Here is a 27617-nt window from a genome sequence, read left to right as displayed (position 1 = left end):
GGATTTACTTATACATTACTTTTTCAATAGGTTATTTATAAACTCACGTTTGAACATTATTTTATTCAAAGAAGTTCCAATCCAACAGGTGGATTTCCAGTTTCTCTGTCAAGTGCTCTACTTCACCAGACAACTCATATCCAATAGGAAGTCACCTCTGATATTCACCAGACAACTCATATCCAATAGGAAGTCACCTCTGATATTCACCAGACAACTCATATCCAATAGGAAGTGACCTCTGATTCACCAGACAACTCATATCCAATAGGAAGTGACCTCTGATATTCACCACACAACTCATATCCAATAGGAAGTGACCTCTGATATTCACCAGACAACTCATATCCAATAGGAAGTGACCTCTGATATTCACCAGACAACTCATATCCAATAGGAAGTGACCTCTGATATTCAGGAGACCCGGCTGCACTCTCAACACCAAGAGGCAGCTACTATATTTTTCAGGAAATAAGTTCAATACATTTAGTTGAAAGCAGAACAGACACATCTTACATTATGGTTAGCATTTAGTATTTTAAGACTGAAGTGATTATTTTATGGACTTTATGGAAATATTAAATCATTACTGTTTGGAGTGGGGTACCACTTTGAATACTAGTGTTAGATAACTATACCATGTCAACTGTTGATGTAACAAGGGGGTAACAACTGTCTGGTACTTACTTCTATAAATTCAGCACAATTGGTACTAAATGGAACTGCTTGTGCTTGAGTCAGTGAATAAAGAGCCAGTAATAAATAGGCAATGATTAGGTAATAACACCCGGTACTTTCTTAGTAAACCTGCTTCATCGTTTAAACTGTAATGCCTTCGTTCACTCCCCTGGTCTGGGATCAGCAGCGTCACCTATATCCCTGTGTAGCCTCCACCATACTGCGTACACCTAACCAGGACAGGAAACATCTTTGTGGAGTGAAACGCAGCCTTGTGTTAAAGCTCTAAAGCGGGGTACACACAAGGATTTTCAAAATCTTAACCGAAATCTTATCTGAGACAGACCCCACACATGAAGATACAAAATCTTGGATTGAACAGCCTTGATCGTATTGTGTGTGGTGTGCGCCGATTTTCCCATTTCAGCACCCCACAGACATAAAGATTTTCGTTACGACAGTCTCCAGACTCTAGAGTCTCGTTCCCCAAGCCAGAAATCTCGCGTGAACCCATCCTTTTAATATTGCCTTTAAATTACAAAATTATTAAATTAAGATTATATAATGATTAAAGCACTTTGAGCCGCAACGTTTGTAGGAAAAGCGCTATACAAATAAAGTTATTATTATTATTATTATTATCTAACGTAGTACCCTGACTGACCTGTACGAGACAACCATGTGCGACAGGGCAAATAAAGTGCAGAATAACGAAAAGAAGAAGTCAGCTCGCTTCTTGATTGGCTACATTCCATCCACGTCATACTTGGACTCGCGAGCAGGGTTGCCAGATGGGAATGACATTTTACACCCTAACCACAGTCTAAAACCGCTAATTCCACCAAAATATCTGGCAACCCTAGGATTTCTGGTCGTAAGTATTGAACACATTTGACATTTACGATTGCCGGCCACGCCCATTTTCCGAGCAGGTTGTCGGGAGAGATTGACTCTTAACACACCTCACACCACAGGATTTTGTTATAGGAAAATGTTAAGAGCCATCTGATAATCGGGCGTTTTCTGTCTTTGGTCGGAAGGGGGAAAATTGGGCCAAAATCGGGCAGAAAATCCTTGTATGTACCCCGCATTAGACGTACCGTTCCATGGAGTGCTATGTAATGCTATGAGCAGGAGAGATGACGTGTGCGTGTGCGTGTGTGTGCGTGTGCGCGTGTGCGCGTGCGTGCGTGTGTGCGTGTGTGCGTGTGTGCGTGCGTGTGTGTGTGTGTGTGTGTGTGCGCGCGCGCGTGTGTGTGTGTGTGTTTGATCACCACTCCTCCAGGTCCTTTATCCCAGATGAACACATGGTGTGGTGCCCGGAGCAGCTACTGCAGTGTGTGCTGGCCCACATCCACTACATGCCAGACCACTGGAGGGGCACCGCCAACAAGGGCGAGACCCGGGACGAGGTGGCCCAGCTGTTCCAGTACAAAGCGGTGAGGACGGTCGGCCCGGCAGCTACGTTCTAGATGGGCTTAGGTCATTTGAACACCTGGCCCCAGTTGTTTCTGTATTCAGAATGATCCCCATTCTTTTTTTTCTTTTTTATATCCAAGATCAGATGGAGCTGGCTGATTTCCCACTCTGCGACTCAAAAACCAGCCCGATAGATCTGATCCTGGAAATCATAGAAACATTATTGGGATTGTTCTGACCCAGTTGTGAACGACTGGGCCCTGGATATCTAGTAAAGCTCTTGAAGCTCTTAAGTGTGACGTTGAGACGTTTTTGTAACACTTCACTTACTTGAAAGTTCCCCAAAAAATACACGTTAACTTACTTAGCTGTACTTATTTATAGGAACACATCAAAATATGACGCTTATGCCAGCAGGGACACATTCCTCCCCCAGGCTATTGTGCTACTGTAGGCATAAGTAACTCCTCCTGACCCCTGCCCTGGTACAGAGATGGTCATGGTCTGGTCTGCCCTGGTACAGAGATGGTCATGGTCTGGTCTGCCCTGGTACAGAGATGGTCATGGTCTGGTCGTGTCTCTGCCCTGGTACAGAGATGGTCATGGTCTGGTCGTGTCAGAGATGGTCATGGTCTGGTCGTGGTACAGAGATGGTCATGGTCTGGTCGTGTCTCTGCCCTGGTACAGAGATGGTCATGGTCTGACGTGGTACAGAGATGGTCATGGTCTGGTCGTGTCTCTGCCCTGGTACAGAGATGGTCATGGTCTGGTCGTGGTACAGAGATGGTCATGGTCTGGTCGTGTCAGAGATGGTCATGGTCTGGTCGTGGTACAGAGATGGTCATGGTCTGGTCGTGTCAGAGATGGTCATGGTCTGGTCTGACGTGGTACAGAGATGGTCATGGTCTGGTCGTGGTACAGAGATGGTCAAGGTCTGGTCGTGTCAGAGATGGTCATGGTCTGGTCTGACGTGGTACAGAGATGGTCATGGTCTGGTCTGACGTGGTACAGAGATGGTCATGGTCTGGTCGTGGTACAGAGATGGTCATGGTCTGGTCGTGTCAGACATGGTCATGTCTGGTCATGTCTCTCTGCCTCAGGTCTTCATCTTGGAGGAGCTCCTCAGCCCCATCGTCACGCCCTTCATCCTCATCTTCCTCCTGAGGAACAAATCCCTGGAGATCATCGACTTCTTCCGCAACTTCACCGTGGAAGTGGTCGGCGTGGGGGACATCTGCTCCTTTGCCCAGATGGACATCCGTCGTCACGGAAACCCGATGGTAGGTTGGGATATCCGATGCGGAATCGGAATCACTTTTATTACATCTTACTGTACAAGTACACAAGAGTACAATTCTTTGGCTTTGGTTCCTCAACATTGAAATTGCAGCAAAAAAACACAATAATAATGAGTAACGTAAGTAAGTCGAATAAGTATGTCGCAACTGTTTGTCATTCAGGATATTTGCAATGTTGTGGAAAAGGATGCTGGTGTCATCATCAGACCCGGGTTTGAAATAGTATTTGATTATTTTGAAAATATTTGATCTGAGCTTGATTTAACTTGAGTTACGGTGTTTTAACTGTTGGGACTATTTGACTGGTACCATTGTGCCGAACAAGTTTAAGTGCGTGAAAGAGATCAAAAACATATTAAAAGACGTTATGCATTGTGTTTGAGCGAAGCCGACTTAGTCTTCCATGTTCCGAAATGCTCCTTGATGACATAACCCGACCTGCTTGTAGATAATCATTTGCGTCACACGTCAGCGGAGGGATTCTGCACAGGATTAAAGGCATAGTTCACATAGATAGACCAGGTCTGTCAGATAGACCAGGTCTGTCAGACCATCTGACCCTGACTGACTGTGTGACCGTTCCCCTGGCAGTGGATGTCGGAGGGCCAGACGGAGGCCTCTGTGTACCAGCAGGCGGAGAACGGCAAGACGGAGCTGTCCCTCATGCACTTCACCATCAAGAACCCCCGCTGGCAGCCACCGCAGGAGAGCTCCGTGTTCATCAGCCACCTGAAGGAGAAGGTGCAGCACGACGCCCAGGGGGGGCCCTCTGCCCAGCTGCTGCTCTCTGAAGCCCCCCTCTGCTCCTCCCTGCTCTCCAACCAGTCTGGCGTGAGTCCCCCCCCCGTCCCCCCCTCCACACCATCACACCTGGTGTCCTACCACAACTATGTCCAAAAGACTTGAGAGTATTTGAGTTAATCTCCATTTAACTTGGGGCCGGTTGCATAAAGGTAGACCCAGTCTTAGACTTAGATCTGACTTTAATAAAGATAGACCCAGTCTTAGACTTAGATCTCACTTTAATAAAGATAGACCCAGTCTTAGACTTAGATCTGACTTTAATAAAGATAGACCCAGTCTTAGACTTAGATCTCACTTTAATAAAGATAGACCCAGTCTTAGACTTAGATCTGACTTTAATAAAGATGGACCCAGTCTTAGACTTAGATCTCACTTTAATAAAGATAGACCCAGTCTTAGACTTAGATGTCACTTTAATAAAGATAGACCCAGTCTTAGACTTAGATCTGACTTTAATAAAGATAGACCCAGTCTTAGACTTAGATCTCACTTTAATAAAGATAGACCCAGTCTTAGACTTAGATCTGACTTTAATAAAGATAGACCCAGTCTTAGACTTAGATGTCACTTTAATAAAGATAGACCCAGTCTTAGACTTAGATCTGACTTTAATAAAGATAGACCCAGTCTTACACTTAGACCTGACTTTAATAAAGATAGACCCAGTCTTAGACTTAGATCTGACTTTAATAAAGATAGACCCAGTCTTACACTTAGACCTGACTTTAATAAAGATAGACCCAGTCTTACACTTAGACCTGACTTTAATAAAGATAGACCCAGTCTTAGACTTAGATCTGACTTTAATAAAGATAGACCCAGTCTTACACTTAGACCTGACTTTAATAAAGATAGACCCAGTCTTAGACTTAGATCTGACTTTAATAAAGATAGACCCAGTCTTACACTTAGACCTGACTTTAATAAAGATAGACCCAGTCTTAGACTTAGATCTGACTTTAATAAAGATAGACCCAGTCTTAGACTTAGATCTGACTTTAATAAAGATAGACCCAGTCTTACACTTAGATCTCACTTTAATAAAGATAGACCCAGTCTTAGACTTAGATCTCACTTTAATAAAGATAGACCCAGTCTTAGACTTAGATCTGACTTTAATAAAGATAGACCCAGTCTTAGACTTAGATCTCACTTTAATAAAGATAGACCCAGTCTTAGACTTAGATCTGACTTTAATAAAGATAGACCCAGTCTTAGACTTAGATCTCACTTTAATAAAGATAGACCCAGTCTTAGACTTAGATCTGACTTTAATAAAGATAGACCCAGTCTTAGACTTAGATCTCACTTTAATAAAGATAGACCCAGTCTTAGACTTAGATCTCACTTTAATAAAGATAGACCCAGTCTTAGACTTAGATCTCACTTTAATAAAGATAGACCCAGTCTTAGACTTAGATCTCACTTTAATAAAGATAGACCCAGTCTTAGACTTAGATCTGACTTTAATAAAGATAGACCCAGTCTTAGACTTAGATCTCACTTTAATAAAGATAGACCCAGTCTTAGTCTTAGATCTCACTTTAATAAAGATAGACCCAGTCTTAGACTTAGATCTCACTTTAATAAAGATAGACCCAGTCTTAGACTTAGATCTGACTTTAATAAAGATAGACCCAGTCTTAAGCTTCGTGCACACCAGGTCATTGCGTTGCACCGGAAGTCATTCATCTCAATGGGGCAGTTGCGTTGATCCGTTGCGTTGCTCTGCATTGCGTTTCTTGTCCGTCAGGGTGCGGTAATCAGTCAAAATATTTCAGCTTTTGCGTTGCGTTGGGTCCGTCAAAACAACCGGAAGTAGTTTCTTGACCAGAACTTTCGCCTTTAGATGTAAAATCCGCCATTGGCGAAAATCTTTAATTTGGCTCTACAAGTGTTAATATGTCATTTTATGAAGTTTTTATATGTTTTCAGGCGAGAAAGTAACCATATATATTCACAAAATGTATCCGGTTTATCAAAATAACCAGTTTATATATCTAGCTGACGTTTTTCCCCCCACTTCTGTGGGAAACTTCGCTAGCCTAGCTAAAGGCTATCATGTATCCTGGGCTTATAAGAGATGATGTTACCCACGTAGGAGCTCATTTTCTATCTAGTCTCCAGACTGGGTACTGAATAACCAGTCACTATTCACCTTATACAACTACTACTACTACTACAAGTGTAGTCTACTACTGTTCATGTTAAATCCGTGTGGAGCTAATGCTATCATAGCGTCTCCACAGGCTAGCAAAGATGGCGCCGTTAGCATCACAGACACTATGATAACATCCTCCGAAGTATCTAGTCTATCTCAGTCACAGACATGTTCAACAACAACACGTTTTACAACAAGGAAGGGATACAACTAATAAACATGTTAACTCACTATTCACCTTACATATGTATCAACATGTAGCTGTATCAGCATGTAGCTGTATCAAACTTTTGGTTGGCCAGAGACGGCAAGAATCAATTGCTTCTCCATTGTTAAAACTTTTTGTTCAAACTTCCCCCGCTGTGCACACATGTTGCGTCTGCATCGCATGCGACATGCGTCAAGCCCATCCCACCAGGTTGCGTCAGAACGGTGGGTCACGGTTCGCGGTGTGCACGAAGCTTTAGACTTAGATCTCACTTTAATAAAGATAGACCCAGTCTTAGACTTAGATCTCACTTTAATAAAGATAGACCCAGTCTTAGACTTAGATCTCACTTTAATAAAGATAGACCCAGTCTTAGACTTAGATCTCACTTTAATAAAGATAGACCCAGTCTTAGACTTAGATCTGACTTTAATAAAGATAGACCCAGTCTTAGTCTTAGATCTCACTTTAATAAAGATAGACCCAGTCTTACACTTAGATCTCACTTTAATAAAGATAGACCCAGTCTTAGTCTTAGATCTCACTTTAATAAAGATAGACCCAGTCTTAGACTTAGATCTGACTTTAATAAAGATAGACCCAGTCTTAGACTTAGATCTCACTTTAATAAAGATAGACCCAGTCTTAGACTTAGATCTCACTTTAATAAAGATAGACCCAGTCTTAGACTTAGATCTGACTTTAATAAAGATAGACCCAGTCTTAGACTTAGATCTGACTTTAATAAAGATAGACCCAGTCTTACACTTAGATCTGACTTTAATAAAGATAGACCCAGTCTTAGACTTAGATCTCACTTTAATAAAGATAGACCCAGTCTTAGACTTAGATCTCACTTTAATAAAGATAGACCCAGTCTTAGACTTAGATCTCACTTTAATAAAGATAGACCCAGTCTTAGACTTAGATCTGACTTTAATAAAGATAGACCCAGTCTTAGACTTAGATCTCACTTTAATAAAGATAGACCCAGTCTTAGTCTTAGATCTCACTTTAATAAAGATAGACCCAGTCTTAGACTTAGATCTCACTTTAATAAAGATAGACCCAGTCTTAGACTTAGATCTGACTTTAATAAAGATAGACCCAGTCTTAGACTTAGATCTCACTTTAATAAAGATAGACCCAGTCTTAGACTTAGATCTCACTTTAATAAAGATAGACCCAGTCTTAGACTTAGATCTCACTTTAATAAAGATAGACCCAGTCTTAGACTTAGATCTCACTTTAATAAAGATAGACCCAGTCTTAGACTTAGATCTGACTTTAATAAAGATAGACCCAGTCTTAGTCTTAGATCTCACTTTAATAAAGATAGACCCAGTCTTAGTCTTAGATCTCACTTTAATAAAGATAGACCCAGTCTTAGACTTAGATCTCACTTTAATAAAGATAGACCCAGTCTTAGACTTAGATCTGACTTTAATAAAGATAGACCCAGTCTTAGACTTAGATCTCACTTTAATAAAGATAGACCCAGTCTTAGACTTAGATCTCACTTTAATAAAGATAGACCCAGTCTTAGACTTAGATCTCACTTTAATAAAGATAGACCCAGTCTTAGACTTAGATCTGACTTTAATAAAGATAGACCCAGTCTTAGACTTAGATCTCACTTTAATAAAGATAGACCCAGTCTTAGACTTAGATCTCACTTTAATAAAGATAGACCCAGTCTTAGACTCAGATCTCACTTTAATAAAGATAGACCCAGTCTTAGACTTAGATCTCACTTTAATAAAGATAGACCCAGTCTTAGACTTAGATCTCACTTTAATAAAGATAGACCCAGTCTTAGACTTAGATCTGACTTTAATAAAGATAGACCCAGTCTTAGACTTAGATCTGACTTTAATAAAGATAGACCCAGTCTTAGACTTAGATCTGACTTTAATAAAGATAGACCCAGTCTTAGACTTAGATCTGACTTTAATAAAGATAGACCCAGTCTTAGACTTAGATCTGACTTTAATAAAGATAGACCCAGTCTTAGACGTAGATCTGACTTTAATAAAGATAGACCCAGTCTTAGACTTAGATCTCACTTTAATAAAGATAGACCCAGTCTTAGACTTAGATCTGACTTTAATAAAGATAGACCCAGTCTTAGACTTAGATCTGACTTTAATAAAGATAGACCCAGTCTTAGACTTAGATCTCACTTTAATAAAGATAGACCCAGTCTTAGACTTAGATCTGACTTTAATAAAGATAGACCCAGTCTTAGACTTAGATCTCACTTTAATAAAGATAGACCCAGTCTTAGACTTAGATCTCACTTTAATAGAGATAGACCCAGTCTTAGACTTAGATCTCACTTTAATAAAGATAGACCCAGTCTTAGACTTAGATCTGACTTTAATAAAGATAGACCCAGTCTTAGTCTTAGATCTCACTTTAATAAAGATAGACCCAGTCTTAGACTTAGATCTCACTTTAATAAAGATAGACCCAGTCTTAGACTTAGATCTGACTTTAATAAAGACAGACCCAGTCTTAGACTTAGATGTCACTTTAATAAAGATAGACCCAGTCTTAGACTTAGATCTCACTTTAATAAAGATAGACCCAGTCTTAGACTTAGATCTCACTTTAATAAAGATAGACCCAGTCTTAGACTTAGATCTCACTTTAATAAAGATAGACCCAGTCTTAGACTTAGATGTCACTTTAATAAAGATGGACCCAGTCTTAGACTTAGATCTCACTTTAATAAAGATAGACCCAGTCTTAGACTTAGATCTCACTTTAATAAAGATAGACCCAGTCTTAGACTTAGATCTCACTTTAATAAAGATGGACCCAGTCTTAGACTTAGATCTCACTTTAATAAAGATAGACCCAGTCTTAGACTTAGATGTCACTTTAATAAAGATAGACCCAGTCTTAGACTTAGATGTCACTTTAATAAAGATAGACCCAGTCTTAGACTTAGATCTCACTTTAATAAAGATAGACCCAGTCTTAGACTTAGATCTCACTTTAATAAAGATAGACCCAGTCTTAGACTTAGATCTCACTTTAATAAAGATCGACCCAGTCTTAGACTTAGATCTCACTTTAATAAAGATAGACCCAGTCTTAGACTTAGATGTCACTTTAATAAAGATAGACCCTGTCTTAGACTTAGATGTCACTTTAATAAAGATAGACCCAGTCTTAGACCTAGATGTCACTTTAAGTCAGACTTGCTATAGACTCTAAAATGTTCCTGTTGCATAAAGCTCACCTATGAGTGACTAAAGTAAGACTGACTTAGATAGCCTGTCACACAATGGGCCGGTTTCACAGACAAGGCTTAAGCCTAGTCCTGGACTAAATCACACTTTCAATGTAAAATCTCCATTGAAGATGCTTTTTAGTCCAGGATTAGGCTTAAGCCTTGTCTGTGAAACTGGCCCAATGCATTCTAGGTAAAATAAGACACTTGACAGAAGAAGAAAAAACATGGCGGCTGAAACAGCTACACCTAGCGACGAAAGATATGAGAGATAAACTCAATATTCTTCTGCTAAAAACGTATGTATATTGGAGGAATATAATGTGGAGAAAAGTATACTGCTTAGCAGTTTTAACCAGTGAAGTAGTTTACCTCACTGGAGTTACAGTGTTAGCTAGCTACTAGCCCTGACTCGTTCCCATAGCAACACAGCTCTTAAATCAAGCTTAGCTTGAAGGGGGGACTTCAAACTTTCTAACCTCAAAATAAGTCAGTCTTATTTTTTATACAACAGGCAGTCTTTATTAGACTGGTCTAACCTCAGAATATAAGACTAGTCTAAGGCTTAGACCAGTCTTAATCTATGTTCATGCAACCGGCCCTTGGAGTTGGAACTTTTGGGGACACTTGTTTCCATTGTCAAGGCCAACTGGATCGAGCATGTCTCAACTATTTTTAAGTGTTTGACATACTAGTATGCATGTGACTTGATATGATCGGTATGATTTTGTGTACGTTGTTAAAATGATTGTGTCATAACCAAAGAATACCATGACAACGAAAATAGCCGCCCGGATGCCGAACGTAGCAAACATTTGTATTGAGATTTCCGTTGATAACTGGACATATACTTGTTTTAGCTTGTTCGTTGAGAGTGATATGAGTGAGTTCCACTTTACCAGCCTGTTGGAATGCAGTATGCAACCTCATTTCATCTGATCCTGCCCATCCCTGTGGTATATCAATCAATCAAACTTTATTTATGCAGCATACATAATAGTCATACATTGAGTGCAACTTCCAAGTGCTGAACATAAAAACAATAGTAAATAAAATACAACACAATAAAAGCAATAGGAGATAAGACATAGACACGTCGTCACGTTGTCATATCTCACGTTGTCATATCTCACGTTGTCATATCTCACGTTGTCATATCTCACGTTGTTATATCTCACGTTGTCATATCTCACGTTGTCATATCTCACGTTGTCATATCTCACGTTGTTATATCTCACGTTGTTATATCTCACGTTGTTATATCTCACCTTGTCATATCTCACCTTGTCATATCTCACCTTGTCATATCTCACCTTGTCATATCTCACCTTGTCATATCTCACGTTGCACTCCGTGACGTTACAGCTCTAACAACAGATGGATTATTTTCATTAATGTTACACCGTATATATACACACACCACTCACCGGCCACGTCATTAGGTACACCTTGGTTAACGAGCAGTTGAAAAGGTGTACCTAATGAAGTGGGCCGGGTGAGCGAGTGACAAGACATTGATGAAAATAATTGTCACGTTGTAATATCTCCCGTTGCTCCCCTCCCTCTGGTGACCCGGTCCAGCCTGACACCCTCCTGGCCAGCGTCCTGGCCCACCCTGTCCTGACGGGGTCCAGGGACCGCCGCTTCCTCCCCCCCAGCACGGCCGCCTCGGCCGCCGCCAGCGTCCTGGCCTCCCTGTCCTCCTCCTCCCAGCTCCCCCACGCCGGCCGCTCCCGCTCCCACGCCCTGCTGCCCTCCTCCACGCCCCCCGACAGCCCCGTGTACCGCAGCGACCGCACCGTCATCGACAGGTAACCACGCCCCGCACTCCTTCTTCTTTTTTGTGTTTTATGTGGATTTTTTATTTATTTTTTATTTTTTATTTTTTTTTAGAGACAGTAGAGATTGACAGGAAGGATGGGTGAGAGAGAGAGAGAGAGGAGGATAGAGACAGTAGAGATTGACAGGAAGGATGGGTGAGAGAGAGAGAGAGAGAGAGAGAGAGAGAGGAGGATAGAGACAGTAGAGATTGACAGGAAGGATGGGTGAGAGAGAGAGAGAGAGGAGGATAGAGACAGTAGAGATTGACAGGAAGGATGGGTGAGAGAGAGAGAGAGAGAGGAGGATAGAGACAGTAGAGACTGACAGGAAGGATGGGTGAGAGAGAGAGGAGGATAGAGACAGTAGAGATTGACAGGAAGGATGGGTGAGAGAGAGAGAGGAGGCTAGAGACAGTAGAGATTGACAGGAAGGATGGGTGAGAGAGAGAGAGAGAGGAGGATAGAGACAGTAGAGACTGACAGGAAGGATGGGTGAGAGAGAGAGGAGGATAGAGACAGTAGAGACTGACAGGAAGGATGGGTGAGAGAGAGAGAGAGAGAGGATAGAGACAGTAGAGATTGACAGGAAGGATGGGTGAGAGAGAGAGAGAGAGAGAGAGGATAGAGACAGTAGAGATTGACAGGAAGGATGGGTGAGAGAGAGAAAGGAGGATAGAGACAGTAGATTTTTTAATTTGTTTTAATTAAAAAAGATTTATTTTGCAAATGTTATTTTATGTTTTCTAAATCAGCCAGGCCTATACATATACATGTGCAAAATGAATAAGTATTAATAAAAAATAATATAAATAAAAAAGGCTTTGCTACATCAAATAGGTTTAACAACAGGCCATGGACTATGGCGGTAGATTGTTTCAATAAAGTAGTTGAACTCTAGCTCAATACATGCATTGTTTTAGGTCAGGGGTGCCCAATACGTCGATCGCGATCGACCGGTCGATCGCAAAGGTAGTATGGGTAGATCGCATGGCATTTAAAAAAAAAAAAAAAAAAAAAGTTCGCCTATCATCCATCCTCACTATGGCTTTTGCCACTTGATTGACGTACAGGTAAGCCAGTCTGCGATCTGATCTTTTCACCTACACCTAACACGCGGTTCACCACGCATGCGCAGTCAACAGCACCAACTACAAAATACAAAATACCGGCGAGACTAATTACCTAGTTAGCCTTCCAATTTCTACTATTTACTATATAATACTAAATAAAGGCTATACAAATGAGTGGGGAAGCTGGACCAAGTAAGAAACCAATAATGTATAACTTCCATCCAGAATGGGAGGAGGACTTTTTTACACAATGTGATATTGGAAATGCGTCTGTCTGATCAGCAAATCTACGATGGCTATTTCGAAGAAGGGAAATGTGGCAAAAGAGCGAAAACGTACGGCTGCAACGATAGCTTCTTATCGCGTCAGTCACGTTCTTGTTAAACACAAGAAGTCATTCAAAGACGGCGAAATTGTGAAAAAAGTTTCTCGAGGCTGCAGATTGCCTTTTCGATGACAGATCCACAGTGGCTGATGACACCTTGCAACCAGCTCCTACAGCCCTGACTATTAGAAACTAGCTGCCTCCTCCCAGTGCCAGGTCTCCCACTAAGGTAGAGAAATGCATTTATTTCCTCCTTTCAAACTAGGGAACTACCTGTTTTGTATCTGGTTTACTTTTCTGTTTGTTGGCTATGGTACTGCAGACTGGCTGTCAGTGTGTGAGTGAGAGAAAGTGAGTGTGTGTGTGTGTGTAAGAGAGTGAGAGAGAGAGAGGGAGAGAGAGGGGGAGAGAGAGGGAGGGTTTGTGCTATGGCTCCCTATGCAGACTGGCAAATGTGTGTGTGTGTGTGTGTGTGTGTGTGTGTGTGTGTGTGTGTGTGTGTGTGTGTGAGTGAATGTGTGTGAGAGAATAGCAAAGAGGGAGGGTTTGTGATGGTCTTCTCCTGTGGCTGTGTGACAGAGAGAGGGAAAGTGTATTGTGAGTTTACTATGCAGGCTGGGAACTGTGTGTGTGTGTGTGTGTGTGTGTGTGTGTGTGTGTGTGTGTGTTTGTAGTACGTGCATGTACGTTTGCGATGTTGAAACTAGACTGGTAGATCTTGGCAGACTGGCTACTTGAAAAGTAGATCTTGGTTCCAAAAAGTGTGAGCACCCCTGTTTTAGGTAATAACTTTGCTTAATGTAAAGGTCAGTAACCCAAAGTGCAATATAGGCTACAGACAAGACACTAATGTTTTTATATAACAGATATGCTCCAAAACAATGCAATGTGTCCTCTCACTCCATACAATAGGCTAGGCTACAGTCAGTGCCTCACTCTAACTCACGGGTAGCTTGGTAGGCTACCACTAGCTAGCCTTTAGCTTATCACCTCTGCTCTACCACTGACGTTAGCCAGCTAGCTAAATACACTTGTCATGCAATATTGAATTCATGAATGCGAGCAAACACTCACTGGCTATCGCATTACATTACAGTCATTTAGCTGACGCTTCGCCAGAACTCACACTAACGCATTTGCATGGAGAGCAGGAGACCATGGAAGGGCTGAGCCCAGCAGGACTTATATAATAAAACAATAGGAAGTTAGCTGTAACCCTCCTCTATAGAAACATAGTTAGTGTAACCCTCCTCTATAGAAACATAGTTAGCTGTAACCCTCCTCTATAGAAACATAGTTAGTGTAACCCTCCTCTATAGAAACATAGTTAGTGTAACCCTCCTCTATAGAAACATAGTTAGTGTAACCCTCCTCTATAGAAACATAGTTAGTGCTCTGGTTCTCAGCACAGCTACGCAGACTACAGCTGGACGAGCAGCGTAGTGACAGTCAGCTAGCGGCAGCAGCGAGCTAAGCCTGCTAGCTAACTCACTAGCATGTCCTGACAGCAGACAGCAGACAGCTTCACTCTGCATTTTCCCACTTTTCCGGTTCCGGTCATAGGTTCTGCCCTTTCCGGCCATAGGTAGCGCTATGATTCGCTATGATTCGCGATGCCTACACCGGCCGCAAGACAGCGTGGCGTGCGTCAACAGGAAGTAGGTTTGTTATGGAAACAAAACCCGAAAAAAAGAAAAGAAAAAAAAGAAAAGACGAATCGATAATGGCATTCGTCGCCAACGAATTTCATTGTCGATTTTTATAGATTTCATCGATTCGTTGTTGCAGCCCTAACCTACACCACCCAGACCTTACCTGCACCACCCAGACCTTACCTACACCAGGTTAGGCTAGGTTTCAAAACCAAATTCCTAAATATTATTGACAGTATAGCCCCCATGAGAACCACCAGGGTTAAAGCCCGATCGGAACCATGGATGAATTCGGACATTCTAAATGCTATGAAAGTCAGAGACCTAAAATGCTCTGAAGTTCAAAAATGCAAATCAAAATTAGTGAAACACTTAAACGAAGATCACAAAACCCACTTTGAGAAAATTAAAAAACAATGCAACAAACTATGCAATCAGGTAATTACCATGACCAAATCTGCTAAGAAAGAATACCTCGATAACAAAATCGAAGAAAACTTAAACAAACCACGTGACCTTTGGAAGCTACTTAATAGCCAACTAGGTTGCAGTCAAAAACTCAAAACCAGGTCTACAAACATCAGCATAAAATCTGGAGATTCTCTCCTTACAGACAAGCTGGATGTGGCTAAGTGCTTAAACACTTTCTTTACAACCATAGCCACTAAATTAGTTAACAATCTACCACCCCACTCAGGGCGTTATGGTGTAGAGCACATCTGTGCGTTCTACAATAAACTGGGTGTACGCAAAGATGATTTTAAACTCTCCATGGTGTCAAACGATGAGGTGTTTAAAAAGCTGGGCGCTCTACACTCAGAAAAGGCCACGGGCCATGACAATATTCCAGCCAGATTTCTAAAAGACTCAGCTGCCTCCATTACCCCAATCATCACCCACATAATAAACCTCTCCATCAAACAGGGACACGTCCCCCTTGACTTTAAAATAGCAAGGGTAACCCCACTGTATAAAAAAGGAAGCAAATTAGACCCAGGCAACTACCGACCTGTTTCTATTCTTAATTCCATCTCGAAACTTATGGAAAAAATAGTTTATGAACAGGTTGATAGGTACCTTACCGAAAAAAATCTGATGTATGAATTTCAATCAGGATTCAGAACATCCCATTCCACTGACACATGCCTTCTCTATTTGAACGACCACATCAACCATGAAGTGGACTCGGGCAAGTACTGCGGCATGGTCATGCTGGACCTCCAGAAGGCCTTCGACACAGTAGATCACCACATATTGTTAGATAAACTGAAAGCAATTGGGTTCGATAGAACATCGGTGAGCTGGATGCAATCCTACTTAGAGGGGAGGGAACAGGTGGTTAGTGTGAACGGAACACTGTCCCCCCCCCTCCCAGTGACCTGCGGCGTTCCACAAGGAAGCATATTGGGACCTTTACTGTTCCTAATATATGTGAATGACATGTCATCAGCATGTGATTGCAATTTGTTCCTGTTCGCGGATGACTCGGCTCTGCTGGTCTCTGACAGGGACATATTGCAGGTGGAAAAAGCGCTAAGCACTGAACTGAGTAGAATCTGCATCTGGCTAGCTGACAATAAACTATCAATACACCTAGGTAAAACTGAAACTATCCTATACGGATCCCCATCTAAACTCAGAAAGGCTGAAAATTTTAAAATAAAAGTAGGTAACATTAATATCACAAGAAAAGAGGATATTACATACCTGGGCTCCATCTTAGAGGCAAATCTTTCCGGAGATAAAATGGCAGCAAAAGTAATCAAAAAAGTGAACCATAGAACTAGATTCTTGTACAGGATATCCTCACTTGTCAGTAAAAACACACTGAGGACCCTATCAGGAGCTCTCATTCAATGTCACTTCGACTATGCCGTAACATCATGGTACTATAGAACCACAAAGGCCCATAAAACAAGACTCCAGACAGCCCAAAATAAACTGGTTAGGCTTCTGCTAGGCCTCAACCCTAGGACACATCTAACCGCTGCTCATTTTTTGAGCCTTGATTGGCTACGAGTAGTTGACAGAGTGCAGCAGCTTGCACTGGGCCTGGTCTTCAAGATACGCTACACCACAAAGACACCCAAGTACCTGTCAACATACTTCCAAAAAGTGAACAACGTCCACACATACAACACCAGAGGAAGCTCCACGAACCACGTTCAACCGCGTTGCACCACAAACAAGGGGTTAAACTCGTTTGCAAACTATGCAGTAAAAATGTGGAACGCCCTTCCTATAATCTTAAAGGAGTGCAAAACACTGCCCACCTTCAAAACCACTCTCAAAAAACATTTACAGGAGGCTGCAATCCGTAACTGGACCCTCTAAATCAAAAATCAGATTAAAAGACCCGAACTACCCACTGTACATACTTTGTGTTTTGTCCCCCGCCCCCACCTGTGGTGTATGTCCCCACCTGTCCTACCCGCTGTACATACCTTATGTTTTGTTGTATTGTTCTTCCCATGATGGATGTATGTTTATCTTGTAGATAGTACTAGTTATTTGTCTGCATTATCTTGTAGATAGTACTAGTTTTTTTTGTCTGTCTTACATGTAACGATGAATTGAGAATCAAGGACCCCAATTGAAATAAGCCAGTGGCTTTCTTGGGTTTTTATCCTATTAGTTGACCTTGTATGTAATATGTACTTTCATGTACCTACTTCTGCAAATCTTCTAATAAAGTTTTCAATCAATCAATCAACCACCCAGGCCTCACCTACACTACCCAGACCTTACCTACACTACCCAGACCTTACCTACACCACCCAGACCTTACCTACACCACCCAGACCTTACCTACACCACCCAGACCTTACCTACACCACCCATACCTTACCTACACCACCCAGACCTTACCTACACCACCCAGACCTTACCTACACTACCCAGACCTTACCTACACTACCCAGACCTTACCTACACCACCCAGACCTTACCTACACCACCCAGACCTTACCTACACTACCCAGACCTTACCTACACCACCCAGGCCTTACCTACACCACCCAGACCTTACCTACACTACCCAGACCTTACCTACACCACCCAGACCTTACCTACACCACCCTGACCTTACCTACACCACCCAGGCCTTACCTACACCACCCAGACCTTACCTACACCACCCAGACCTTACCTACACCACCCAGACCTTACCTACACCACCCAGACCTTACCTACACCACCCAGACCTTACCTACACCACCCAGACCTTACCTACACTACCCAGACCTTACCTACACCACCCAGACCTTACCTACACCACCCAGACCTTACCTACACTACCCAGACCTTACCTACACCACCCAGACCTTACCTACACCACCCAGACCTTACCTACACTACCCAGACCTTACCTACACCACCCAGACCTTACCTACACCACCCAGACCTTACCTACACCACCCTGACCTTACCTACACCACCCAGACCTTACCTACACCACCCAGACCTTACCTACACCACCCAGACCTTACCTACACCACCCTGACCTTACCTACACCACCCAGACCTTACCTACACCACCCAGACCTTACCTACACCACCCTGACCTTACCTACACCACCCAGACCTTACCTACACCACCCAGACCTTACCTACACCACCCAGACCTTACCTACACCACCCAGACCTTACCTACACCACCCAGGCGCCCCCTTAGCCACACTCAATTCAAGTGGGTAGATCACTATTAAAGTTAGTTTGCCCTAAAAGCTGATTTTGCCAGATTTATTCCATTTGGGATCAGAGAGCCTATAGGCTGGATATATTAAACAGAGGTCATGGGATGTGTGCACAGAGTTTTTTTTTTTTTTGTGACCTTTCCCTTTAACACGATCGTTTCTCAAAAGATGTTAAATGAATGAATGGACGGGTAAAGGTGTGTTTGGGTGATGCACCTTGCCGCTCTAGTAATACCAGCTGTTCCTCTTCTGTCCTCAGCATGTCTGCCAGTGACGCTCGGGTCCGGAGCACCCCACTGCTCTCAGAGTTCGCCTCTGCGGAGATGAGCCTCCACGCCATCTACATGCACGAGGTGAGACAGCAGCAACACACGGGCGTAGAGGATATGTTTGCAGAGTTCCCACGGGTCCTTGAAATCCTTGAAAGTTTGTGAAATTGAGGGAAAAAAAATCAAGGTCTTAAAAGTTTTTGAAAATAGACATGGGTCATTGAAAGTGCTTGAATTCCTCTCTCTCCCTCTCTCCCTCTCTCTCTAAAAAAACCGATATATATATATATTTTTTAATTACTTAGCTCGTCAACTAGTAAATAACTCTGTATTGCTTAACTTTACACATATTTCACAATATATAGTTTTGCTGTGCTGTGGTAGAGAAGGCAAGAGACCATCTAGTGTTCACACATTCAAGCCTCTCTTTTTAATTGTTGTCTGTGAGCGGATATGCCATGTTGGGTCCTTGAATTTGAGGGAATTGAGTCTTGAAAGTCCTTGAAAGGTGCTTGAAGGTGTGGGAACCCTGTGTTTGTTGTGGGGAACCACTGCATGTAGTTTTAGCATACACTCTGTTGCACTCTACTGCACCCTACGTATCGTTACAGCTCGAACAATAGATGGGTTCTTTTCATTAATGTTACACCGTATATATATATATATATATATATACACACACACACACTCACCGGCCACTTCATTAGGTACACCTTGGTTAACGATCAGTCGAAAAAGTGTTCCTAATGAAGCGGCCGGTGAGTGTAGTATTACCCCACACACTCCTGGCAGCACGCTGATGTTCCCCCTCCTGTGTCGTCTTCGCCCCCCTCCCAGGTCCACCAACAGACTTCTCAGCCCCAAAGAACATCAGTCCAGTGGCAGAACCCAGTGCCCATGAGAGACCTCAGCAGCAACACTGGTGAGTACCTCCCATCGGTCCTGGTCCCTTTCCTTGTTCAAGCTCTCGGCTCTTCTGTTAGAGATTAGAACATTGGGAGGGAGTGGACGGTCGGTCCTGTCTGCCTCAGTTTGATACACGCTGCAGGTCGGGTTCAGTCGAGTGACTGGTGGATATGTTAAGGCCCCCATGTCAGGACTTGTCGATAACCCTAACCCTAGTCAGGAGATAGATACGAGTTCAAGTCCACCCGTCTAGGTCGAAATCGATGAACAATAGAGGTCCAATACAGTATATATGGCATTTAGCTGACAATAGTGGTCCTCTGTGGCTCAGTTGGTTGAGCACGGCGCTAACAACGCTTATGTTGTGGGTTCGATCCCCGCTGGGACCATATATACTGAAATGTATGCACTAGGGATGTCCCGATCCGATATTGATATTGCATATCTTTGCGATATTGGTCCTCAATGCTGGATCGCAGATCGCACCAGAAAGAAAAATAGGCACCAATCTGGGGCTCGCGATCTGGGGCGTCACTCACGTGATGACAACAGTAGTAGTCAGTGGTCACATGCATGAGAGTTGGCTAGTAGCTACCTGTGTGTAATGAGTCTGACAATGTCATGATGCCAGCTGGTGAAATCATAAACCATTTGCTTAAGTAATTTTTCGGTTATTTACATAGTCTGAAACTACAGATGGTAAGCTTTCAAATTATGTGTCAGACATTGAAATCGGAAAGAAATTCAAGACGACACGAGTATTTGAATGTTGGTGCACCGAATGGGAATGCGACAGGAGAAAAGTGACTGATCAAACAACAACAACAAACGCTGCTAACAGCTAGCGGCTAAAAGTGGTACATTGCTAGGAACGTCTAACTGCTTTTTTATAACATCACAGCATGCTGAGAGAACACGGACATGCTAAAAACACATAACTACGCATAATTAGATGAACACACAGTCCTTGCTTTTGAACACGTCCTAAAACGATGTTTACAGGTCATTATCACTTACCGGTAGCCTGCAGCAAACGAGAACAGTTAATCCAATCCACAGATTATAAGTATTTAGTGATCGTTAAACTGTTTTTTATTATATGGACTGGGTACTTAAAACTTCAAGTTGCCTGTTATGAAAAAAACTGAAAACCAGATATTGTTGACACCTCTTCGATTCTGCGACTGGTTTCTGGTCTCACCAGCGGGCGTCACTAGGCTACACTTTTTAAAAGGGTCCTATAATTCATTTGCCATTTTTAAGAGAAGATAAATAGAATACAAACCTGAAGGCACTAAAACTAGAAATCAGACAGTAACTCTTTTTTTTTCTATAATGCTGAATGCTGCTGTTTTGTTGCTTGAATAAAGGCTGGCAAGTAGTATTCAGGAGTAAAACAATAAATACAAATATCGTATCTGTATCGCAGATACCTGAAGCCCAGGTATCGGTATCGGTAGTGAAAAAATGGGATCGGGACTTCCCTAGTATGCACTCACTGTTATATAAGTCGCTTTGGATAAAAGCGTCAGCTAAATGACGTATATATTATAACAATACACACTAGACTAACTCTAGACTAGTTCATAGCTAATAGATAGCTGTCACTCCCTAGATCCAGTGCACACAGATATATCCACCTCATGATATTAAAGCTAATGAGCATAGGTTGACATGCTACAGTCATGTGAAAAAATTAGGACACCCCATGACATGACATCTTCTTTCAAACAATATCTATAGATTAAGGTCTTGTAGCTGATATTGCCCCCTTTGGCTGAAATAACCTCAATTAGATGTTTCCTATAAATGTATAGTAAATGTTTCCTATAACTGATCAGAATCAGAAGACTTTTTTGCCATGACGACGTAAACATGTTAGGAATTTGGTTTGGTACAGTGGAGCACAGTTTACAACAGGACAGGACAAACCAACATCAGTGCAAAAAGTAATAAATACATATAAATATAAGAAGTGCCAAAAGATGAAGTGTTCAGGTCAAGACAGTCCATAGCTCTCTGAGTGGGGGTGGAGGGAGGGTAGATAGGTGGGGGTCAGGTCAGGGGGGGGGTGACACCAGCAGCATTTAGGAGCCGGATGGCCGTGGGGAAAAAGCTGTGTGAGTGTCGGAACTGACATCGACTGGGAGAAGGTTTTTCCCAGGTTTTTCCCACTCCTGATGTTTGAACTGACATGGACTGGGAGAAGGTTTTTCCCAGGTTTTTCCCACTCCTGATGTTTGAACTGACATGGACTGGGAGAAGGTTTTTCCCAGGTTTTTCCCACTCCTGATGTTTGAACTGACATGGACTGGGAGAAGGTTTTTCCCAGGTTTTTCCCACTCCTGATGTTTGAACTGACATGGACTGGGAGAAGGTTTTTCCCAGGTTTTTCCCACTCCTGATGTTTGAACTGACATGGACTGGGAGAAGGTTTTTCCCAGGTTTTTCCCAGGTTTTTCCCACTCCTGATGTTTGAACTGACATGGACTGGGAGAAGGTTTTTCCCAGGTTTTTCCCACTCCTGATGTTTGAACTGACATGGACTGGGAGAAGGTTTTTCCCAGGTTTTTCCCACTCCTGATGTTTGAACTGACATGGACTGGGAGAAGGTTTTTCCCAGGTTTTTCCCACTCCTGATGTTTGAACTGACATGGACTGGGAGAAGGTTTTTCCCAGGTTTTTCCCACTCCTGATGTTTGAACTGACATGGACTGGGAGAAGGTTTTTCCCAGGTTTTTCCCACTCCTGATGTTTGAACTGACATGGACTGGGAGAAGGTTTTTCCCAGGTTTTTCCCACTCCTGATGTTTGAACTGACATGGACTGGGAGAAGGTTTTTCCCAGGTTTTTCCCAGGTTTTTCCCACTCCTGATGTTTGAACTGACATGGACTGGGAGAAGGTTTTTCCCAGGTTTTTCCCACTCCTGATGTTTGAACTGACATGGACTGGGAGAAGGTTTTTCCCAGGTTTTTCCCACTCCTGATGTTTGAACTGACATGGACTGGGAGAAGGTTTTTCCCAGGTTTTTCCCACTCCTGATGTTTGAACTGACATGGACTGGGAGAAGGTTTTTCCCAGGTTTTTCCCACTCCTGATGTTTGAACTGACATGGACTGGGAGAAGGTTTTTCCCAGGTTTTTCCCACTCCTGATGTTTGAACTGACATGGACTGGGAGAAGGTTTTTCCCAGGTTTTTCCCAGGTTTTTCCCACTCCTGATGTTTGAACTGACATGGACTGGGAGAAGGTTTTTCCCAGGTTTTTCCCACTCCTGATGTTTGAACTGACATGGACTGGGAGAAGGTTTTTCCCAGGTTTTTCCCACTCCTGATGTTTGAACTGACATGGACTGGGAGAAGGTTTTTCCCAGGTTTTTCCCACTCCTGATGTTTGAACTGACATGGACTGGGAGAAGGTTTTTCCCAGGTTTTTCCCACTCCTGATGTTTGAACTGACATGGACTGGGAGAAGGTTTTTCCCAGGTTTTTCCCACTCCTGATGTTTGAACTGACATGGACTGGGAGAAGGTTTTTCCCAGGTTTTTCCCAGGTTTTTCCCACTCCTGATGTTTGAACTGACATGGACTGGGAGAAGGTTTTTCCCAGGTTTTTCCCACTCCTGATGTTTGAACTGACATGGACTGGGAGAAGGTTTTTCCCAGGTTTTTCCCACTCCTGATGTTTGAACTGACATGGACTGGGAGAAGGTTTTTCCCAGGTTTTTCCCACTCCTGATGTTTGAACTGACATGGACTGGGAGAAGGTTTTTCCCAGGTTTTTCCCAGGTTTTTCCCACTCCTGATGTTTGAACTGACATGGACTGGGAGAAGGTTTTTCCCAGGTTTTTCCCACTCCTGATGTTTGAACTGACATGGACTGGGAGAAGGTTTTTCCCAGGTTTTTCCCACTCCTGATGTTTGAACTGACATGGACTGGGAGAAGGTTTTTCCCAGGTTTTTCCCACTCCTGATGTTTGAACTGACATGGACTGGGAGAAGGTTTTTCCCAGGTTTTTCCCACTCCTGATGTTTGAACTGACATGGACTGGGAGAAGGTTTTTCCCAGGTTTTTCCCACTCCTGATGTTTGAACTGACATGGACTGGGAGAAGGTTTTTCCCAGGTTTTTCCCACTCCTGATGTTTGAACTGACATGGACTGGGAGAAGGTTTTTCCCAGGTTTTTCCCAGGTTTTTCCCACTCCTGATGTTTGAACTGACATGGACTGGGAGAAGGTTTTTCCCAGGTTTTTCCCACTCCTGATGTTTGAACTGACATGGACTGGGAGAAGGTTTTTCCCAGGTTTTTCCCACTCCTGATGTTTGAACTGACATGGACTGGGAGAAGGTTTTTCCCAGGTTTTTCCCACTCCTGATGTTTGAACTGACATGGACTGGGAGAAGGTTTTTCCCAGGTTTTTCCCACTCCTGATGTTTGAACTGACATGGACTGGGAGAAGGTTTTTCCCAGGTTTTTCCCACTCCTGATGTTTGAACTGACATGGACTGGGAGAAGGTTTTTCCCAGGTTTTTCCCAGGTTTTTCCCACTCCTGATGTTTGAACTGACATGGACTGGGAGAAGGTTTTTCCCAGGTTTTTCCCACTCCTGATGTTTGAACTGACATGGACTGGGAGAAGGTTTTTCCCAGGTTTTTCCCACTCCTGATGTTTGAACTGACATGGACTGGGAGAAGGTTTTTCCCAGGTTTTTCCCACTCCTGATGTTTGAACTGACATGGACTGGGAGAAGGTTTTTCCCAGGTTTTTCCCACTCCTGATGTTTGAACTGACATGGACTGGGAGAAGGTTTTTCCCAGGTTTTTCCCACTCCTGATGTTTGAACTGACATGGACTGGGAGAAGGTTTTTCCCAGGTTTTTCCCACTCCTGATGTTTGAACTGACATGGACTGGGAGAAGGTTTTTCCCAGGTTTTTCCCAGGTTTTTCCCACTCCTGATGTTTGAACTGACATGGACTGGGAGAAGGTTTTTCCCAGGTTTTTCCCACTCCTGATGTTTGAACTGACATGGACTGGGAGAAGGTTTTTCCCAGGTTTTTCCCACTCCTGATGTTTGAACTGACATGGACTGGGAGAAGGTTTTTCCCAGGTTTTTCCCACTCCTGATGTTTGAACTGACATGGACTGGGAGAAGGTTTTTCCCAGGTTTTTCCCACTCCTGATGTTTGAACTGACATGGACTGGGAGAAGGTTTTTCCCAGGTTTTTCCCACTCCTGATGTTTGAACTGACATGGACTGGGAGAAGGTTTTTCCCAGGTTTTTCCCAGGTTTTTCCCACTCCTGATGTTTGAACTGACATCGACTGGGAGAAGGTTTTTCCCAGGTTTTTCCCACTCCTGATGTTTGAACTGACATGGACTGGGAGAAGGTTTTTCCCAGGTTTTTCCCACTCCTGATGTTTGAACTGACATGGACTGGGAGAAGGTTTTTCCCAGGTTTTTCCCAGGTTTTTCCCACTCCTGATGTTTGAACTGACATGGACTGGGAGAAGGTTTTTCCCAGGTTTTTCCCACTCCTGATGTTTGAACTGACATGGACTGGGAGAAGGTTTTTCCCAGGTTTTTCCCAGGTTTTTCCCACTCCTGATGTTTGAACTGACATCGACTGGGAGAAGGTTTTTCCCAGGTTTTTCCCACTCCTGATGTTTGAACTGACATGGACTGGGAGAAGGTTTTTCCCAGGTTTTTCCCACTCCTGATGTTTGAACTGACATGGACTGGGAGAAGGTTTTTCCCAGGTTTTTCCCAGGTTTTTCCCACTCCTGATGTTTGAACTGACATCGACTGGGAGAAGGTTTTTCCCAGGTTTTTCCCACTCCTGATGTTTGAGCCTGTTTCAAATCACCCCAAAGCATCTCAATAGGATAAGATCCGGGCTTTGACTTGGCCATTCCAGTCCCGCGTCCTCCTCCCTCTCTCTCTCTCTCTCTCTCTCTCTCTCTCTCTCTCTCCGGGCTTTGACTTGGCCATCCCAGAACTTCATTTCTTTCTTTTGAGCGATCCCTTGGTGGATTTACAGGAATGTTTACTGTCATGTTGCATGATCCACATCTGCTTCAGCTTCAAACTTTGGACAGACGGTCTCACATTTTCCTCAAGCACCCTCTGATACAATAAAGACTTCATAGTGGATTCTATGATGGTGCGCTGGCCAGGCCCTGCTGCAGCAAAGCAGCCCCAAACCAGGACCTTTCCACCCCCATGCACACCTCCCATGAAAATCAAACTTGTGCAGCCTCTATCTGATGGTAGATGTACTTTGACATCAACAGTGGCAAGAGCTACCTGTAGGTCCCGTGATGACATTTTAGGATGGTTGGAGACGTCTTTAAGCATCTTGTGGTCTGCTCTTGGGCTGAACTTACTAGGACTGTCTGACCTGGCCTTGTTGGCAGTTTTTTAAATGTTCTTCACTTGTAAATTATTTTCCGGACAGTGGAATGGCTGATTTCTGATTGTTTGGAGATCTTTTTAAATCCCTTCCCAGACTCATACGCATCTACAACCTTCTTTCTGAAGGCCTCAGAAAGCTGCTTTGATCTCACCATGGTGATACAACTCACTTCAACAATCAAGAGCAAACCAAACTAAATGTTTGAGGTTTAAATAAGACAGGCTCCTCCAAAGTCCTCTCTAACAATGTTCTAATCATTTGCACCTGATGTAGTGCACTTGATTCTAATTTTAGGCATTTTAAGTAGTAATAAATGACAAATAATTTTTACACGATTTAATAAATTAACATTTATTTGTTTTGTTATATTACCCCCATCTCTCAATGTTGTTAAAATGAAGATCAAAAGTCTGACTAAAGTTTTTCACATGACTGTATATGAGGTGATTTTGGAGAGTTTGAGTATAAAGGTTTTATACAACAGCCAGTGTGACCACCTCTCTATCCAATCAGGTTCTCAGACACACAGCAGTCATGCAACCAGCCTTTCTTTGCCCACCCCTCTCCGGCTGGGAGGCTGGACGGAGGAAGAGGAGGAAGATCATGAAGAAGAAGAGGAGATCAACAGTGGGTCTACTCCTAAACAGGACACCAGAAGTAGCTGTTGAAGTGCCTTAAATCATGGGGTATGTCATGTTGTCTTCCGCTTTCCTTCCTACACATTGACACTCCTCCATGACCAAGCTATTGTCATGAAGTTGTTTTTCATCCAGTCATTTATTTATGTACGGGTTGTTGTGTTTCTCTACAAGGGTGTGTGTCGCTAACTCGTCTAACCACCACCTTCCTGTGTCTTTGTTTGCAGTGTTTACACTTTACTTTCTCCAAGAACATTGTGGCCTTAGATGATCTTTTTTGGAGAGTATACGTAGATAGGACCTTCAGGACACCACACAGTGTGTTGCGGTCGGAGGAGCTCATTGGATAACCTCTGTCTCCGCCCCTTCATGCCTCCTTCTATCACATCGGGAGGGAGTGAAGCGGCGTCAGGGAAACCGTATGTCTTCCATCCCTCTCCTTGTCATCGTTTTGTTATAAATGTATATATACATTGCTCATAGGACTGGAGTCTATATATGGTATGTGTGTGAGTGTGTGTGAGAAAGCTGCGTGTAAAAATCTATTTCTCATTTTATGTGTTTGGGACTCGAGCGCAGGGAGGGGGGGGGTGACATCGCTCAAAACTTTGCAGGGCAGGCTTGAGCATGGCACGCAACAAACTCATCCCAATTCTTTCTTTGCGTGTGGTTTGAGTTTGTTGTTTTTTTTGCATCCGGGAGGTTTACAATGTGAGTTTGATTTTGCTTTCTCATGGTGAAAATGGTGTCTTATCTGGTGATGACAAGACGGAGTTGTTTCATAGCTGCCTGACCATTTTCTCTTTTGAGGAGAGTACACATTTCTACAGTTGCCCCTTATTTACTTGCTACTTGTCATTTGTAAATACACTTGAGCGTCTTACTTCTATATACATATTTGAATGTTGTTTTACCGCCAGTTTTCATGTTTGAGGAAGATCAGAAGTACTGAAGTGATTTGAAGCATGCTGCAACCACACTACTTGAGTCACCAATAAGACACCATGAGAAAAGCTGACA

At 43.0% G+C, this 27617-nt stretch overlaps 1 protein-coding gene across 1 annotated transcript in view; it reads left to right on the top strand.

Annotated features, from left to right (window-relative positions):
• Positions 1-27126, top strand: part of atg9b (autophagy related 9B) — a gene marked incomplete at its 5' end in the record, with an annotated part of 38779 nt that extends 11653 nt beyond the window's left edge. Inside the window, 8 exons of the mRNA XM_080546421.1 lie at positions 1964-2117; positions 3198-3377; positions 3987-4226; positions 11391-11620; positions 18631-18724; positions 19478-19562; positions 26473-26645; positions 26825-27126. Of these exons, the coding sequence (XP_080402547.1) occupies positions 1964-2117; positions 3198-3377; positions 3987-4226; positions 11391-11620; positions 18631-18724; positions 19478-19562; positions 26473-26627 (1138 nt within the window). The 3' untranslated portion in view covers positions 26628-26645; positions 26825-27126. The remainder of the gene's footprint in view (positions 1-1963; positions 2118-3197; positions 3378-3986; positions 4227-11390; positions 11621-18630; positions 18725-19477; positions 19563-26472; positions 26646-26824) is intronic.
• Positions 27127-27617: the final 491 nt, after the last annotated feature.

This window comes from Nansenia antarctica (assembly GCF_963989245.1).
Source record: "Nansenia antarctica genome assembly, chromosome: 16".
Lineage (NCBI taxonomy): Eukaryota > Metazoa > Chordata > Actinopteri > Argentiniformes > Microstomatidae > Nansenia > Nansenia antarctica.
Note: the sequence above shows the minus strand (reverse complement) of the source record. Positions and strands in the feature narration are given on the sequence as shown.